Source organism: Electrona antarctica, assembly GCF_951216825.1.
Source record: "Electrona antarctica genome assembly, chromosome: 6".
NCBI classification, from domain to species: Eukaryota; Metazoa; Chordata; class Actinopteri; order Myctophiformes; family Myctophidae; genus Electrona; species Electrona antarctica.
The window spans coordinates 20,459,733-20,475,843 of NC_136811.1; the positions used below are offsets into that span (position 1 = coordinate 20,459,733).

General features: G+C 42.1%; 1 protein-coding gene across 1 annotated transcript in view; it reads right to left on the reverse strand.

Annotated features, from left to right (window-relative positions):
• LOC306924502 (uncharacterized protein) overlaps positions 1–15,536 on the reverse strand; it is a 32,303-nt gene extending 16,767 nt beyond the window's left edge. Inside the window, exons 1-7 of the mRNA XM_079503031.1 lie at positions 15,349–15,536; positions 14,277–14,439; positions 10,390–10,461; positions 10,131–10,207; positions 7,829–7,929; positions 6,307–6,423; positions 3,972–4,046 (exon numbers count right to left, since the gene is read on the reverse strand). Of these exons, the coding sequence (XP_079359157.1) occupies positions 3,972–4,046; positions 6,307–6,423; positions 7,829–7,929; positions 10,131–10,207; positions 10,390–10,461; positions 14,277–14,439; positions 15,349–15,408 (665 nt within the window). The 5' untranslated portion in view covers positions 15,409–15,536. The remainder of the gene's footprint in view (positions 1–3,971; positions 4,047–6,306; positions 6,424–7,828; positions 7,930–10,130; positions 10,208–10,389; positions 10,462–14,276; positions 14,440–15,348) is intronic.
• Between the last annotated feature and the right edge of the window lie 575 nt (positions 15,537–16,111).

Here is a 16,111-nt window from a genome sequence, read left to right on the forward strand (position 1 = left end):
CACACACACACACACACCCCCCCCCCCCCCCCCCCACAGCCTTTCAAGTGTTAGAATGCATGTGAAAGAAAGAGAAAGATACGGTACGTACACACACAGTATATACGTAGATAAAGAGAGAGGGAGCGAGAGAATTCCAGAGTATTATTCCCTGGAGATGGTGGTGATTCATTTTGTAGGATATAACAGAACTCATTTTGGGAGTGAGCCACCCTTAATGAGAAGGGCTTTGATGTGTAAATCCTCGGGTCCCAGTGCAAAGCTGATACGGTCTCCCCACAAACCTCCTCAGGTGAAGCCCTGCTCCCTATTGGAGGATTTATCTTGTGTACCAAATAACGCACAGTAAAGTAACCAGTGTTAATTTAACTCCATGCGCATAAAAAGCTTATCCAAATTGAACCCATAAGGGTCTACACTTTAAATGAGGAGGAGTTTACTGTGCAGCGTTAGACTGACAGAAATGCACACCTACACTAAAGTGTACATACATAGAGTGTACAACCTTGTGACCAGTTGTGAGCTTGTAGATCTGCTATTGTTTCTATTTTTACTTTTTCTTTGACATGTTTTCATCAGGATATGGGACAATTATGTACATACATTAGTGACTGTGCCTTTCAACAGAAAATAATCTCCATGTAAACCCCATGTGGTGTTACCATAGTGTTACCGTATAATTAATTGTGGTGAAAACCGGGACAATTTGGTAGTGAATGTTAAACTGGGACATTATAGTGTTTTAGATATTTTTGGAGGACTTGGGACACCTGCCTTATACTGGGACAAACTCGGCCGGGATGTCTCGTCACCATAACCTACAGTATACAAGTAGTAAGTACAGTACAGTTGGAGGCCATCGATATTGTCCTTTTCTTTTTGCTGAGGTTTGCGTGATCTGCGCAAAAGGACAGTTAACCCATTTTGGGCGGGAACCCCTTTTGGTGTTTTAAACATGTTATAATTTAGCTATTGAAAAATAGCAGATCTACAAGCTCATAGCGTGCCACCGAGTGGCGCGCTACGAGCTTGTAGGTCTGCTATTTTTGAAAAATCGTGAAAATATTTATTTCAGAAAACTGGAGGATTTAGAAGGATTTTTTTGAAATTTTGAGGTCAGGCCTAAATGGGTCAAATGATAAAGGGACAATATCGGTGGCACCCAACTGTATATGCAAGGCAACTGGAGAAAGCGCACTTCCTGTGTGAGAGGATGCAATGGTGCAGGGTAAAGAGATGAGCGTCATATCACTTCTGCAGTTCTATCTTTATACATCACACTCCATTTACTATCACTGCTCCCTTTGCTATAGAAACCAATAATAAAACAATTCTTTACAGAGTAAATGTAAGCCCTTGGCTCATTTCATTTCTCCATTGCTTCAGCACAGAGTAATTGGATTGTGGGTGCACTGTCATGTACGCAGGGAAATGAATGCCTATTAATCAGGGGATAATTGGACACACATCCCTGATAAATGGTACTGCTCCACTTTGACTCACGTACAAATTAGGCCATTTTCAAAGAATCCATTTCTTATCTGGCTAAACTCATTGAGTTATATAACCGGTGAGCCAATGTTGTTGGAAAGAACTTTAGAAATATGGTGTCAAATGACCAAAGAGATTTGATTTATAAAAGTTATTTAACCATTTTGTTTTCAGTGAAGGAATAGCCCATAGACTCAAACACTACAGCAGCTTTGAACAGCATGCTAGTCTCAACTGCCATGTTACAGTATAATGTAAAGGTGCAACAGTTAATCGAACTAATCAAATTAACATTTGCATACAAAATTATTGAAATTTTGCTACAAAAATAAAAGGGGAAAATAGCAGATCTACAAGCTCATAATACACAGCAATGCAAACAGTGTTGATTTTGTAGACTAATACTATGACGAAAAATGTTCGTAGACTATCCTTTTTCACTGGCGAAAACTAAATGGAAACTACATGAAAACTAAGCTATGATGACTAAAAGTAAGACTAAACATATTGACTGAATTTCATCAACAAATAAAAACTAGACTAAAATGTTAGGAAGGGACTAGTGGACAAAATATCCAGTATAAGTAAGACAAGTCATTTTACACTTGGTTGCATGCTGAAAATAGCAGATCTACAAGCACACAACGCGTCGCGATCGGCTATTTTCAGCAAGTGTAAAATCAGCCATTACGACACTATCAAGGTCCGCCAAAATACATTTTAGTCGACTAAATCAACTGTAGATTTAGTCGACTAAAATCTTATGACATTTAGTCGACTAAAACTAGACTAACACTAAAACATTTCAGGTAACTAAAATGTGACGATTTATTCCAAAGACTATGACTAAACTAAAATCTAAATTTGCTGCCAAAAACAACACTGAATGCAAATAACTAACCCATTTATAAAAATCTATTGACACTGTGGTGACCCACATCTAATGACATTGAGAGACATTCACCAGGAGAGGTATTTGGTATTATAGTCCGACGTCATTTTGTAGTCCTACGTTACGTCAGCTCAGTACAATATTTCGGGGGCATATTTAGTATGTGTGCAGGGTTGAGTATGTTGAATCTACTTTGCATTAATACGATCTCATATGGAGGATTTAGTTGACTCCCCAGATTTGGTAGACCAGTAGCTTTGTTGTGGCAAGGAAAGCGGTAAAATTAGACTTTTGTGGTTGTTTTAGTCTCAGATTTAGTCCGACGGAGGGACACAGTATAACTCTATGAGGACACAAAAGCGACACAAAAGTAGGACCCGGAAGTATCTCTGGAGGGGGCGCTTACGTCACGGCTAAAATACTGAATCGTGCCTTTAAGAGCACAGGTTCAGGGAGAGAGAGGTTTTCCGGTTCCAGATTATTCTGTTGTTGTGATTATTACCAACAGTCGTGTGTACTGTAATATTTTGTATGTGGAAAGAGAGTAAACTACCTCGACGCACCCAAGGTCTCCTGTCTCGCTGTTTCCTTACTCCACAACACGTGGAAAAATGTGCTTATCCATTATGCGACTAATCAAACCGTAATCGAGTGAAAAATTGCTATGAAAATCCCTAGTTATCATTATGCTATGCTGTTACGTAGCATACTGCCACCTTGTGTAAAGAATGGGCGATATTGACAGCTTAGCATAACTGACAGGCCTGCTGCCAAAAATGCTTGCTCAGTCTTCTTTGCCATCATTAATAATCACCCTTCCATCCAATATGACAATGCATGGACGATGAGCTACTATATATGACGTTTCAATGGCTATAGCTTGACATGAATCATGCCTGTAAAATTAAAACACTGTTATTACACTTCCTGCTGTGATGTGCTGTCCCCCCACAGCCCCACCATGTCACCATCAACGACATCGCAATTCTCCCCTCATCAGTTTCACGCTGAAAGAGAATGTGATCAACTAATGAGTTTCTTTGGCTTCCGATTAATCATGTTAATGCGCCCCGCCCAGCAAAGATAATCAACTAAAAGGACTCTTCACCATGAAGGCGATGATGAGGAGGGAGTCTGGAGCTTGGATGATACAATAGACAGGGTCTCCCCAGCTCCCCATCTTCCTTCACCATGAAGGCGATGATGAGGAGGGAGTCTGGAGCTTGGATGATACAATAGACAGGGTCTCCCCATCTTCCTTCCGTCTCTTCAACCTAATCCTCTTTTTCCTTTACTTTCTCTCCTCCATGCTTTACTATTCTCTGCTCTCTCTTCCGCCTCTCTCTTCATCCCAGACTCTTTATCCTCTCCCTCAATTCGTTCCATGTTCTTCCCTTCTTACCTTCATACCACTCAATCCATCCCTCTGCTTCTCTATCCTGTATTTTTATAACCCCTATTTGCTCCATAATTCAGACCTTTTCTTCATTATTATCTTCTGTTCAGTCTATCCCTTCCTTCCTTCTTTTTCTCTACCCACTCTCTCTGTCCATCCCATTTCCCAGTAATGAAAGTGCCATGCACTCACCAATACTCCTTCCACTGGTCCTCCTCAAAGATGTCCTCTGGGATGGGATCTATCAGGACCAGGTCTGACACATGCCTGAGGACAGAAAGAACATAAATATAGCTCATAAACACAGATGAAGTAAGACTCATTGACTGTTACCCTTGTCGACTTTCGGGGGAGGCGGGCATAATGAGTATGAGATGGATGGCACCATCCCATTTGTCTGTCTGTATATCTGTCCGTCTGTGTGTTCCCCAGAGATGGATGACCACACACCACATCCAGGGGCAATATTTTCATTCTGCAGGTGTCATCCACTCACCACCACTTAATTTACTACTTTAATGTCCGTGACATCGCGGCTGATTAAACTGTAAATCTTTCAACCCAGGAGCAGGCTACTGGTCATGTTAATCACTACGTTGTCTCTGATCTGGGCGCTGCTCGGATGATGATGGGAAGGGAGCTACAATATTTATGTCCTGTGTGCCTGCATTTGAGATGAGTACCAGGAACCTGAGGAATTAGCATTGGTACTGCACATGCAGATAGATATACTGGATTATTAGTGTGGGTTGCAAATATTCTTCAGTTCATCCAGAGACATGGCCTATCCCACAGAATTTAATCATTTACTGTGATTCTATATTTTGCATAGCAATTGTACAATTTGGATTACTAGTCCTTACCTGTTCTAATATATGAACACCAAAATAGGTACAGTATGGGTATTCCTTCGACTCACATAGGTGTGTCTCACACACACACACACACACACACACACACACACACACACACACACACACACACACACACACACGTCCAAGAGTTGGTTTTGACACAGCAGCAGTGCCCTGGACAGGGGTCTTTACGCAACGCTAGTGGGATTTTGAATGACGCGTGCAGCCGTGCACGACCCGCCGTTTACTTGCAAGACACACAGCGGTCACCCGTGTGTTGCTGATAGACAGATAATCGATCCGATTGTATCCTGCTGTTCATTTTATCACATGCGGTGCAGTGGCCTATGGTAGCATGCTCCTTGGCTTTGACTACTTGAGACAGGACCTCTGTAACCGCCTGTCACCAGGCAGGCTGTGAGCTGGCTGTCTGCCACGCACCCCCCACCACGATGCCTGCGCTGTTTCACCCGCGTTTGGTTTGAAGTTATATTGAGTGATGTTCGAACATTGCAAACGTGTCAAATAATAGTATGCTCCGTGTCGGGGTGAACTCTTCCCCGTGAGTCTGATCATGCTGCTCTGCTGTTGCTCTGCAGCCTCGCTGGCTATGGGGGAACAGCGACCAGCCGAGCACGGTGTAGTTCTAAAATGTGGAGGGGCGGAGTGGTGCGGTGGAAGGTACTAAATATTAGCTATTATAGTTAATAAACGGTGTTAAAGTGGTCAAATTGAAAAAAAGGGCTTTGAGAGTTTGAGAGTGCATAATGGAATGGTCAATGTCTGTGTGCAAAATGCAGATCAACTGGGCAAGCCAGTGAGGACCAGTGGGCTATAGGACAGACAGAGAGACTTTTGCTTAGTTATAATAGGATATAGATTTCCTTATCATTTTTGGACATGTAGTTTTCTGAGCAGAATGTCTTGCCGGAAAGCAATACTCTACGCCAGGGGTTCCCAAACTGTGGTGCGTGCACCCCTTGTGGTGCGCCAACGGCCTCTAGGGGGTGCATGACATGAAAAGTGTATTGGCGATTTGTTTTAGGCTTTTCTGCCTTTATTGAAGGGGAGAGACATGCTTAGGTCGTCATGAACGGGACTCCAACCTGCGACGCGCCGTCAGGCCAAAGCCTATATGTGGCATGCGCCGGCCCTGGACCACTTGGGCCAGTGGGCGCCCCCGGGTATTGGCGGTTTTATGGTGTTATTTAGCACAAACAGCTAAATCTGGTAAAACACTGTTATAAGGAAATGTATAGAGCAGCTGCGGGAGTATACAATAGCTGCATGACTCTCAGTGCAGTGACATTCTGTGATTATTTGCCATAATCATATTAAAAATGCATCATTTTCGGCCAAATACAACGAGACTTGGGGGGTGCGTCAGCTAGGACAGGAGGTAACAGGGGGTGCACGGACAAAATAGTTTGGGGACCGCTGCTCTACGCAATAGACTACATTTCTTTGTTATTTTTTGGTTACTAGAATGATACAATTTTCCCTCAATGATGAATAAAAGTCTTATCTTAGAATGTGTAATCTTTGGTTTAAGATAAAATTACTAAAAGGGTCAATTACAATACTGTAAATAACATCTGCTTGTTAGAGAGAATACCTGAAACAGTGAACTTTGTCATTTGAATGTGCTCCAGTGTGTACAGTGCAAGACTCACACGTCATGGATGTGGCTGTAGAACCTGCCGTTAAGCGTGCCCAGTTCTGAGCCCACCAGGATGAAAGGGGTGGCGATGCCAGCAGCCTGGATGAGTCGGTGGAGATCATCCACCATCCTGCAAACACAACAATACTCATTAATCCCAGCAAGAACCAGGGCACGTCACAAACTGTGCCAGGGACTTTATTTACTGAGCAAGGTGAGACTACAGCAAAATGAACCCAAAAGCAGGCCATCATTATTCTCATTATTCTCTTTAATAAGTTCATTAAGGGCCCACGAGAGCCTCATTATAAAACAAAACAAAAATGATTTAAGAGAAAAACAGAGAAGGGAATACACTCCCCCAAAGTGTCAATACAAATGAGTAACAGTTGTATGTACAGTATGAAAGTGAAGGTCAACAGCATGGTTTAATTTAGGTATCTAATTGCTTTCTGGACACAGCAGCTCAGTTACAAGTACACCAAAATAAATAGCACTGCTGAAATCCAAAACAACTCGGAAGGAAAAACAAACACCACCAAAAAGCTCACATACACAATATCATCACAAGAAGAAACATCATCATGGCGTGAAATACAGCAGCTCCTCCCTAACAGCCATCTGTTGTTCTGGGTTTCTAGCTCTAATATATCAAATCTGGAGCATTGCGCTGTAATGAAGAGGTTTCATGGCACTGACAGTGGAAAAGGTAGTCATCAAACCCACAGCTTGCTGAGATATTGAATTCTTGGGAAATTGATTGGTTGCGTCAAAAACAGGCTGCCGCCTGCTGCCTGCTGGGCCCCATGCCAAGGTAAACTAGACTGCTGACCATCGGCGAACCACGCCCGCTCATCCTTCAGACAGATTTAATGCTCAACAAACACATTACCGTGTCAAAGACAGGAAGATTAGGGCTGAATCCTAAGGCAGTGTAGGACAGGGTAGGAAAGATTAGGGCTGAATCCTAAGGCAGTGTAGGACAGGGTAGGAAAGGGGCTGTGCTGTGGCACGCAGAGCTGCATAGTGCAGAGCAGTAGTGAGCTGGACGCATAATAGTCTTGTTAGTCTGCTACTCTGCTTGCTTGGCCATAGACACAACACTGATTTAAGGAAGGGACCTTGTCACGATTATAGTTCATGTTCGGAAGGTTTTCCATTTGACATGCCCTCATGTCAGTTGTCCCATTTCTCTCTTAATGCACTGCCTTTCATTTCTTTCATACTGTCTATATACAGCTATATGATCTGCAGTTGAATGCATAATTCAAACCATCAAAAGTATACATGTTTACACTCGTAGGCAGAGATCTACGTCATACAAGCTCAGCAAATAATCATTTTATGATTATGTTTTGTTTGTTACTACTATGAAGTTTTGCTACTTGCTACAGAATTTTCTTTTTGGGGGTGAACTATTCCTTTACTTGAGTCCAGTTCTCTAGGCTACAGGGGTTTAAGTGTATACACTGTATAAGACTATATCCTGAAAGATGCAAGTGTACAAAATATGGCAACTACAATAGAACACTCACCGTCCAGTTGTTGACATCCCCCAAACCTTCTCAGTTCCTGTGGTTTCATTCTGCATCAACCGCTTGCTGAACCCCAGCCCCATTCTGTCATAGGTACACACCTGAACAACATGACAAATTATGGAAAGGCCAAAAACTAGTTTCATCGGTTTGTAAATAACTTCATCCTCGAATAGTACATGAGATATATGACAGGCTTTCAATTGTGCGAACATCCACTGAAGATAGCCAGTCACCCTAGAGCAGGGGTTCTCAAAATTATTTTAGGGGGTCCCCAAATTATTTTCAAAAAAAAAAAAAAAAAAAATCTTTTTTTAAATTTTATTTTCACGATTTTTCAAAAATAGCAGACCTACAAGCTCGTAGCGCGCCACTCGGTGGCGCGCTATGAGCTTGTAGATCTGCTATTTTTCAATAGCTAAATTATAACAATGCTTAAAACACCAAAAGGGGTTCCCGCCCAAAATGGTTTAAGGTTATTGTAGCAGTCAATTTATATTGGGGGTCGGGAGGGGGCGGGGCGGGGGTCCCGAGACATTGCCAAAGCATTTCCGGGGGTCCCCGGCCAAAAACGTTGAGAACCCCTGCCCTAGAGTACCACTTCAACACAGACAACCTCTTTTTCAAGAGACAGGAGCAGGAGAGGACATGTTTCTGTGAGTTTATTTTGTTGTTGTTATTCAGCTAGTTTATTCCACAATAAGCCAGTGACCTCATTTGGGTCACAGCTGAGGGCTGTCAGACACAGCTTTTTAAAAGGTTGAATCCTCATCGTATCCAGCGTATGCAGTATGAGCACATGGCTACATTGGCCCTACAGTACACGCACTGACCCTACAAGCCCCACAACTAAAACATCTATGGATAATATCATTGGTTATTTACAGACCAGTGTGTGATTCCACCGAAACTTCATTAAATTGCATAATATCGTTGCTGTCGGATGGAATCTCCATATTTCTATTTTTTGTTTTGTTTGTAAATTAATGTGTCATACTACAGTGTCACACAAAAGTAAGAAATATAGCCAAGCTCTCAGTCTCAACCGTTGTAGATTCTGCTATTTCTGCTATATAGTAAAAGTGAAAGTGTCAGGCTAATATAATATAATAACTATATTTGTTCCATTTGAAGTTAACACAGGTTCTTTTTTACCATTTCCTGAAAAGCAACTGTTTTGGACATACTAGATTTCCACCCGATATCCAATCTGTCTCAGCTACCAGTGAGTGCATCATGTGGATGTAATACACGTGAGATATACTTGTATATTAAGGTGGCTTTTAGACGAGGATGGTGTTCATAAGAAACGGCAAAATAAAGTATCGTTTGCTGGGGTCCTTTTAGACGAGAAGGGTGTTCTCAGGAGGTGAAAACGCATCAAAGTGAAACCACCTCCCAGAGTTCAAATCTTTGAGAACGCCGTTTTATCCCTTCTCCGTGTAAACAGGCAAAACGGTGAATCCGCAAAACTTATGACATCATGGCTCACGTTGGCTCGCAGCGCATATATTATTACATTGATGCATAATTATGATATAATGGAGTTCCTGAACAAGCCTCCCTCCTCGCCTACAAAGCGCTGCTCATCAGCGATGGTGAATGTAAAACCATGATGTAAATAAAATGCCTTAATTGTGATAGGTGGCAGCCGCAGCAGCAGCGTTTATGTAGCCTAATATATTATAAAATATATAACCATCCCGTGGCGCGCTCTGCCTGCATGCTCTGGGCTGTCTGTCACCACCATCACCCTCCCTACTCCCCAGGTGATTAAACAAAAAGGAATCACCCTCCCCTATTAACCTATTAATTAACATTTACCTCAGTATTATTTATTCCTAACTTTAATCTGGTAGCGTTTTTAATATGTGAGAAAATAAAGTGACCGCAAAAATCGCGAAAAACTGTCTGCTGTGAGGCTTGAACTCACGGCCAATGGGGACAATGGTCTCGTAGTCTAACACCTAACACAGCAAGCTATGTAAGTCATTGAAAAGTGCGGGTTGAAGTGTGTACTTGTAGTGTGTGTTGTAGTGTGATTGACACGGGGAACAATGAAACTGTTGCGTGAAGGGGGAGCTGGCTCTTCTTCTTGTACATAACGTGGGTGACTGGTCTATTTGGCAGCCCGTTACCGCCACCTAGCGATATTATAGCGTTTTCATAAAGTGTGCGTTCTCGTGTAAAGGGTCAATAAAAACTGAGAACGCAACGGGACTTTGCCGTTTTATCTGGAGACCATCGTCGTCTGAAAGGGGCCTAAATCTATATTAGATTCAGAACTTTTCCCATTACGCACCTTTGTCAGTGAGGCAATGTTCTCTTGGACATGAAACCAGATGTCCGTTGACATCCCAGTTGGGGCATCCAGTATGACTATAGAGAAATAGACAGGTTAGGCTGAGCCTAGATTTGACAAAACGATTTGACAATATGATCCTTTGTACACAGCAAAAATTAAATAATTTGCCAGAAACAACAAAAAACAGAAGTAAGAGTGCTTAGATTGTATATATAATATGGGCCTTATTGAAACATTTATAGAATGCATTTATTACCAACTGGTTTTCCTCGTCCTTTACACAGTAGGTGCATCCTTTGACCTAAACCAACATCAACAACCAGGCCATCTGTATCAGAGAAAGATCAAACAGAAGAGACTAGGGTTCACAAAAGAAATCTATAAGCATCAAATCAAATACAATAAAATTAATTTACACACTGTTGTAGGCCGGCTGACACTGCACATACTTGACACAAGCTTACAGTAACAGTTGCATAGATATTCCCATACGATAGATGTATGTTCATCCCACACTTCATTCTGAAATTATTTCTATCATTAAAATTATAATCTGCTAAACCTGATTGAAATTCCTTATTTGTTGCTTGTCAGCCAATCAAAGGTTAAGACTACAAAGTGTCTGCTGCCTACGTGACTCCTAGAATAAAACATCAGCCTAGTATTTGGTAACAGGTACTGTCGCCCATAATCCATCTCGCTCTCTCTTTTTTCTCTGCCAACCTCACACCGACCGCTCAGTGCAGCAGTTCTTGTATTCTTTCTTTTGTTTTACTGAGAATAAGGTTAGAAATAATGACTGAGGACATAGACTTCATGTGCTTTTTATAGGTTAATTTGGGCTCTATATTAACCTTTGCTACTATTACTATTGTCTGTGTCCTCCGTTATACATGTTATATGCTATATATTATATTACATTTATAACTGTTTTTAATGGTGTAGCCTTTCCAATATATCTGTATAGCTTTAAGTGTTCTTTTTTTTTCAATTGATGGGTCCTTTCACACACATGTTTCCCTTTTTTCTACTTGATTGTCTGAGTGTTCTTGTGTAATAACGATGTAAAGAGTTGAACCACGTGATCTGCTTCTAAGTGGTTGATTGCTGGACTGGTCCCCACCTGTCTCCACTCCTATTTAATGAGTTTGTTGCTCTGTGTTTTGTTAGCCCTGATGAAGACCTTATAGGTCCGAAACATGTCAGTTCAATAAAGTTTTCCTCCTTTTTAACTATTAAGTGTGCAAGGATCTCTGCTTTTTTCTATAGTAAGGTTAGAAATAAGTTTAGGGTTAGGCATAGTTTTAGGAATAGGGTTAGGTACTGTTTTGGCACCGTTTTAATGAGGTTAAGGTTAGGAATAAGGTTAGGTTTAACCGTTTAAGCATCATTTACTTAGGTTACCGTAGGAATACCAGGCTGAGCAGTTCCGCCGGCTGTACGCCCGGCGCGAGTCAGTAAAAGGGCGGCTTCGTTGGTATTCCTAGTATTTCATATCAGGGTGTAAAACTTGGCTTGCATGTGTTTTGAGACAGCATCGCTGATTCGCTAGGTCCAAGGAGCTGAAGGGCATCTAGCTTTTTGTTTTCTTTCCACCGTGGGGGGAGGGTTGCGTGCACTCAACCCACCGCAGCTCCAAGTCAAAACATCTTCCTGTGGTTCCTCTAGGAACATTAAGAAGGAACATGCATGGGGGCGTGGCACGGTCTCCTGCGGGAGGTTTGCACATGCTCAGTAACTGCAATGATGGAGTGTTCCAGCAGAGGTGCTAGATAGAAAGCTCATAACTTTTTTATTTTATTATTTTTTTTTATCCCACGATTTTGCAACCCAGTTTTTTCACCCAGTGCCAATTATCTAATGTAATCCTGGGCGCTACACTTCCTCTGCCAACCTGGGGGGGCAGCGGACTGACCTCATGCCTCCTTCTATGCATGAGGAGTCCAAGCTGCTTCTTTTCACCTGACAGGGGGGAATTTCCCTGGCCGGACGTAGCGCGTGGAAGGAACACGTTATCCCGACCAGTTCCTTTCCCCTCCATCAGGCGCCCCGGCTGGCCAGGGGGAGGTAGTTTTAGAGACCAGGATTACTGCATGTTTTTGTGAGGGTAGGGAGAACATGCAAACTCCACACAGAAAGGCCCTTTCGCCAACCCCACCTCGGGTATGGGCACTGATGACGCGGAGGAGGGAACACGCCCCCAGCACCCACAGCGTCCCCAGCGGGAATCGAACCCAGAACCTTCTAGCTGTGAGGCGACAGCACTACCGACTGTCCCACCGTGCCCCTCGAAAGCTCATAACTTATGATGTATCCAATGAGATCCAGAACAGTTGAGAATTAAACAGCAGTCACCCTTCTCTTTTCAAATGTTTTCTATCATCCACAGCACTTGAATGAACAGCATCCATGTTCCTTTGTCATTTCACAAAAATAAGAGTTTAACACATGTACGAGCATCAAAAGAACATGGAAAATCCACAAAAGAAAAATATACAAAAACATTAACATTTAGTAAATGTACTTGTCCTTTGTCTTTCAGTCTGTTATACACAACATTTTTTCCACACAGTTATGAAATTGATATACTTTTTTTAAATAAAAACAAAATCAACGTTGTACTATTCTCTTTTTTTGATATCCTTTTTATTATTTCAGTTCAGGGTCAGCTCTCATGCACCTCTAGCCAGGGGCGGCCTTAGGGCCGATTCATACTCATATTTTTAGAGCCGAATAAAAGTTGGTTCGGCTCTGTAGAGCCTACAATGTGACGTCATTTGAGGTTCGGGGGGGCGGGTACCGTCCTAAAGTCGGCTCTTCGGTGCTACTGAAAGTTTCTGACGAGCCAAAATCATTTCGGCACTACAGCGCCGAAACAGCGGTAAAATAGGAGTATGAATCGACCCTTATGAATCTGGAGGCCCGTTTCAAGACCAAATATGAGGCCCCCATATACAGTATACCTATGACATAATTATTTTGTTGATACAGCCGTATTGATACAAATAGTTTGACTGTTCAATATCACACGTAGCCATTACTCTCGACAATTAACAACAACACCTCACCTCATCCTGTCGTCACTTCACAATTAAAGTGTCTCCCCTTTACCTCCCAATGCTGCACATTTTACCCAGGTTATTAACATAAAATAGGTGTAACTTAACATTGTGGGAGAGAGCAAGGCAGTGAGTGAGCGAGATAGAGAGGGCCAAGAGTGGCGGGTTTGACTGACGCCTGACGTTCAGTTGGAGCTTGGAGGCCCCCCTGAGGGTGGAGGCCCGTTTCAATTGAAACTGGTGAAACATAGCTAAGGCCTCCTATGCCTCTAGCACCTCTGCTGGAACACTCCATCATCGCAGTTCCTGTTTACACTGAGCATGTGCAAATCTCCCGCAGGAGACCGTGCCACGCCCCCGTGCATGTTCCTTCTTAATGTTCCTAGTGGTTCCTGCAGCTATGGATGGATGTAAGCAAAACTTCCTACAACTCGACTGCGGTAGGCCTGTAGCTAATTATCAGATCAGCTTACCCAGTACCCACTCCACACAAAATGACATCCTCTCCTTGTTGCCCCATGTCAACCAAATTACCAAAACTATACTTGTCCAACTCCGAATTAAACGTCGCTCCGCCTCCTCCGACCCAAATTGCGCCACACAGGCACACTACTGCAGAAAGACTCATTGATGCCTTCATCACATCCAGGCTTGATTACTGCAACAGCCTCTTTTATGTCACCACCACCAAATTCCAAACTAAACTACAGTAACAAAATGTACAAAAGTCTGCTGCCCGCCTACTCACACAACTGCTGTACCCACCCCAGAGACCACTTCAAAGCAGCCCCCGCCATCTTTTCTTTTAAAACTGCCCACAAAACACACCCTTTCAAACTTGCCATCCCATTTCCCTTTGTCTTTACTGTTCAACTGTGTTTAGACTTGTTTAGAGAGTCTATGTCCTATAAGTTTCATCATCATCGTCATCCTCCTCCATCCATCCATCCATCAAATTGGCATATCTACAGCGGTCAAACAAAACCTCATGTTGCTTGTGTGTGTGTGTGTGTGTGTGTGTGTGTGTGTGTGTGTGTGTGTGTGTGTGTGTGTGTGTGTGTGTTATTGGATGGACGATGATTACCTTTAGGCATCAACACTTGTCCTTCTCTCTGCAGTGATGCATAGTTGAGAAACGGAGGGACAATGATGATGAACAGCAAACATTTTCCAAAGTTCATGAGCACGGACCCATAGCTGAGTCTGCTTTGGACTGCAGGTTGAATGGGCTGTCCTTGATCTACATCCTTAAAGTGCACAGGAGAAGAACAAGCTACTTTAATCACCACTCAACTCAAAAAGCCACAGATGCATGTTGTACTTAAGTAAAAAAATGTTTTTACTATTACCTACAGTATATAAGTGTAATTACTGGAAAGTCTTAGGCCTATACAGAAATACAATGACATTAAAAAGAAAATGGGGTGCAGTACTTAGTTTAGACAGTTTTTGGTTTAGACTAGTCATTGGTTAGACCAGTCAAACTCATTAGTCCTACAACTACAACCTATCTCAAACCCTCACCCTAAACCTAACCTGTCGGGTGCAGTACTTAGTTTAGACAGTACTTGGTTTAGACTAGTCATTGGTTAGACCAGTCATTAGTCCTACAACTACAACCTATCTCCCAACCTGTCACGGGGCAGCACACCTAAACCTAACCTTAACCCATGTCTAACCAATGACTAGTCTAAACTAAGTATGCACCCCAAGAAAATGTACTTTGCAACTTGCAGGAATGAATACATCATTTTATAAAAGCACATACTTTTGAATAATAGTTTATAAAAGTAAGTATAAAGGCTTTTTTAAAGCAATTACTCTTGCTTTAACTCAAATTTTACAGAACAACTTTCACTTGTAGTATTTGAGGAGTATTTTCACGTATTGGGGTTGAGTATTTGTCCACCATTGGTAATAACTATATTATGTATAAGTAAGAATAAACTACTCTGCTATGTGCTCTCTTATACGTGTGAGCTATGTCGGAAATAAGATCAACAGTTGAAGCACCAAAGATGTGACTGTAATGATGACATGAATGAACTGTCACATGCTGCCTTGGAGAGGCATAAAATGAGCAAGCAGCAGGTTAGCTTCTGCTAGCTGGCTACTGCTATGCACAACATTGCACACACACACTGACACACACATACCTTTCGATCTGCCCTGACATTTTCTTCGCTCGATTCTTGACCTTCGGTCCTTCTACGCATTTTCAATTATATCAGAGTTGACATTTAATATAGTAGTTTATTTATGAAAACACATTAGCACTAGTAACGTTATGTTATTGAATGAATAAGTGCACTTCCTGGTGGTGGGGGTACTATACGGAGGCCGATAAGGCTCAAAATAGGCTGTTGTGAGATAGAGCATACGTTGAAAAAGATTATTTTTTTAAAATTACAACTTCCCGAAAAATGTCGTCTAATTATAGACATGAGGAACGATGGGGAGTGGGAAATATAGCAATTTGGTCCTTAATTGAAATCACTATATCAGCTCCCTTTAATTGACATTGAAATATAGAATATGTATGCTGTATATACTGTAAACTGGAATCTCTCTCTCTCTCTCTCTCTCTCTCTCTCTCTCTCTATGCAGTATAACAAGTAGCCTGCAGGGGTCCCTGTATCCCGTGAGCTCCATCAAACGTTATTATATTGAATTCCACTCAAGCCAGCAGAGGCAGGATTAACACTACAGAGGATCTAATCAGCATTTAGCACAAGTTTGTTTAAACACCTCACACTTAGGCTACAAATTAAATAATGGTCCCAGCATGGAGGTTAATGATCATCATCAAATATAACGTTGCCGTCACGTAGAAACCAGGTATCTCCATAATGAATATTATAATTTCAAATATTTACGTTTTTTTGTTATTATAATGAAAGTGCTACTCCTGTACTCCAT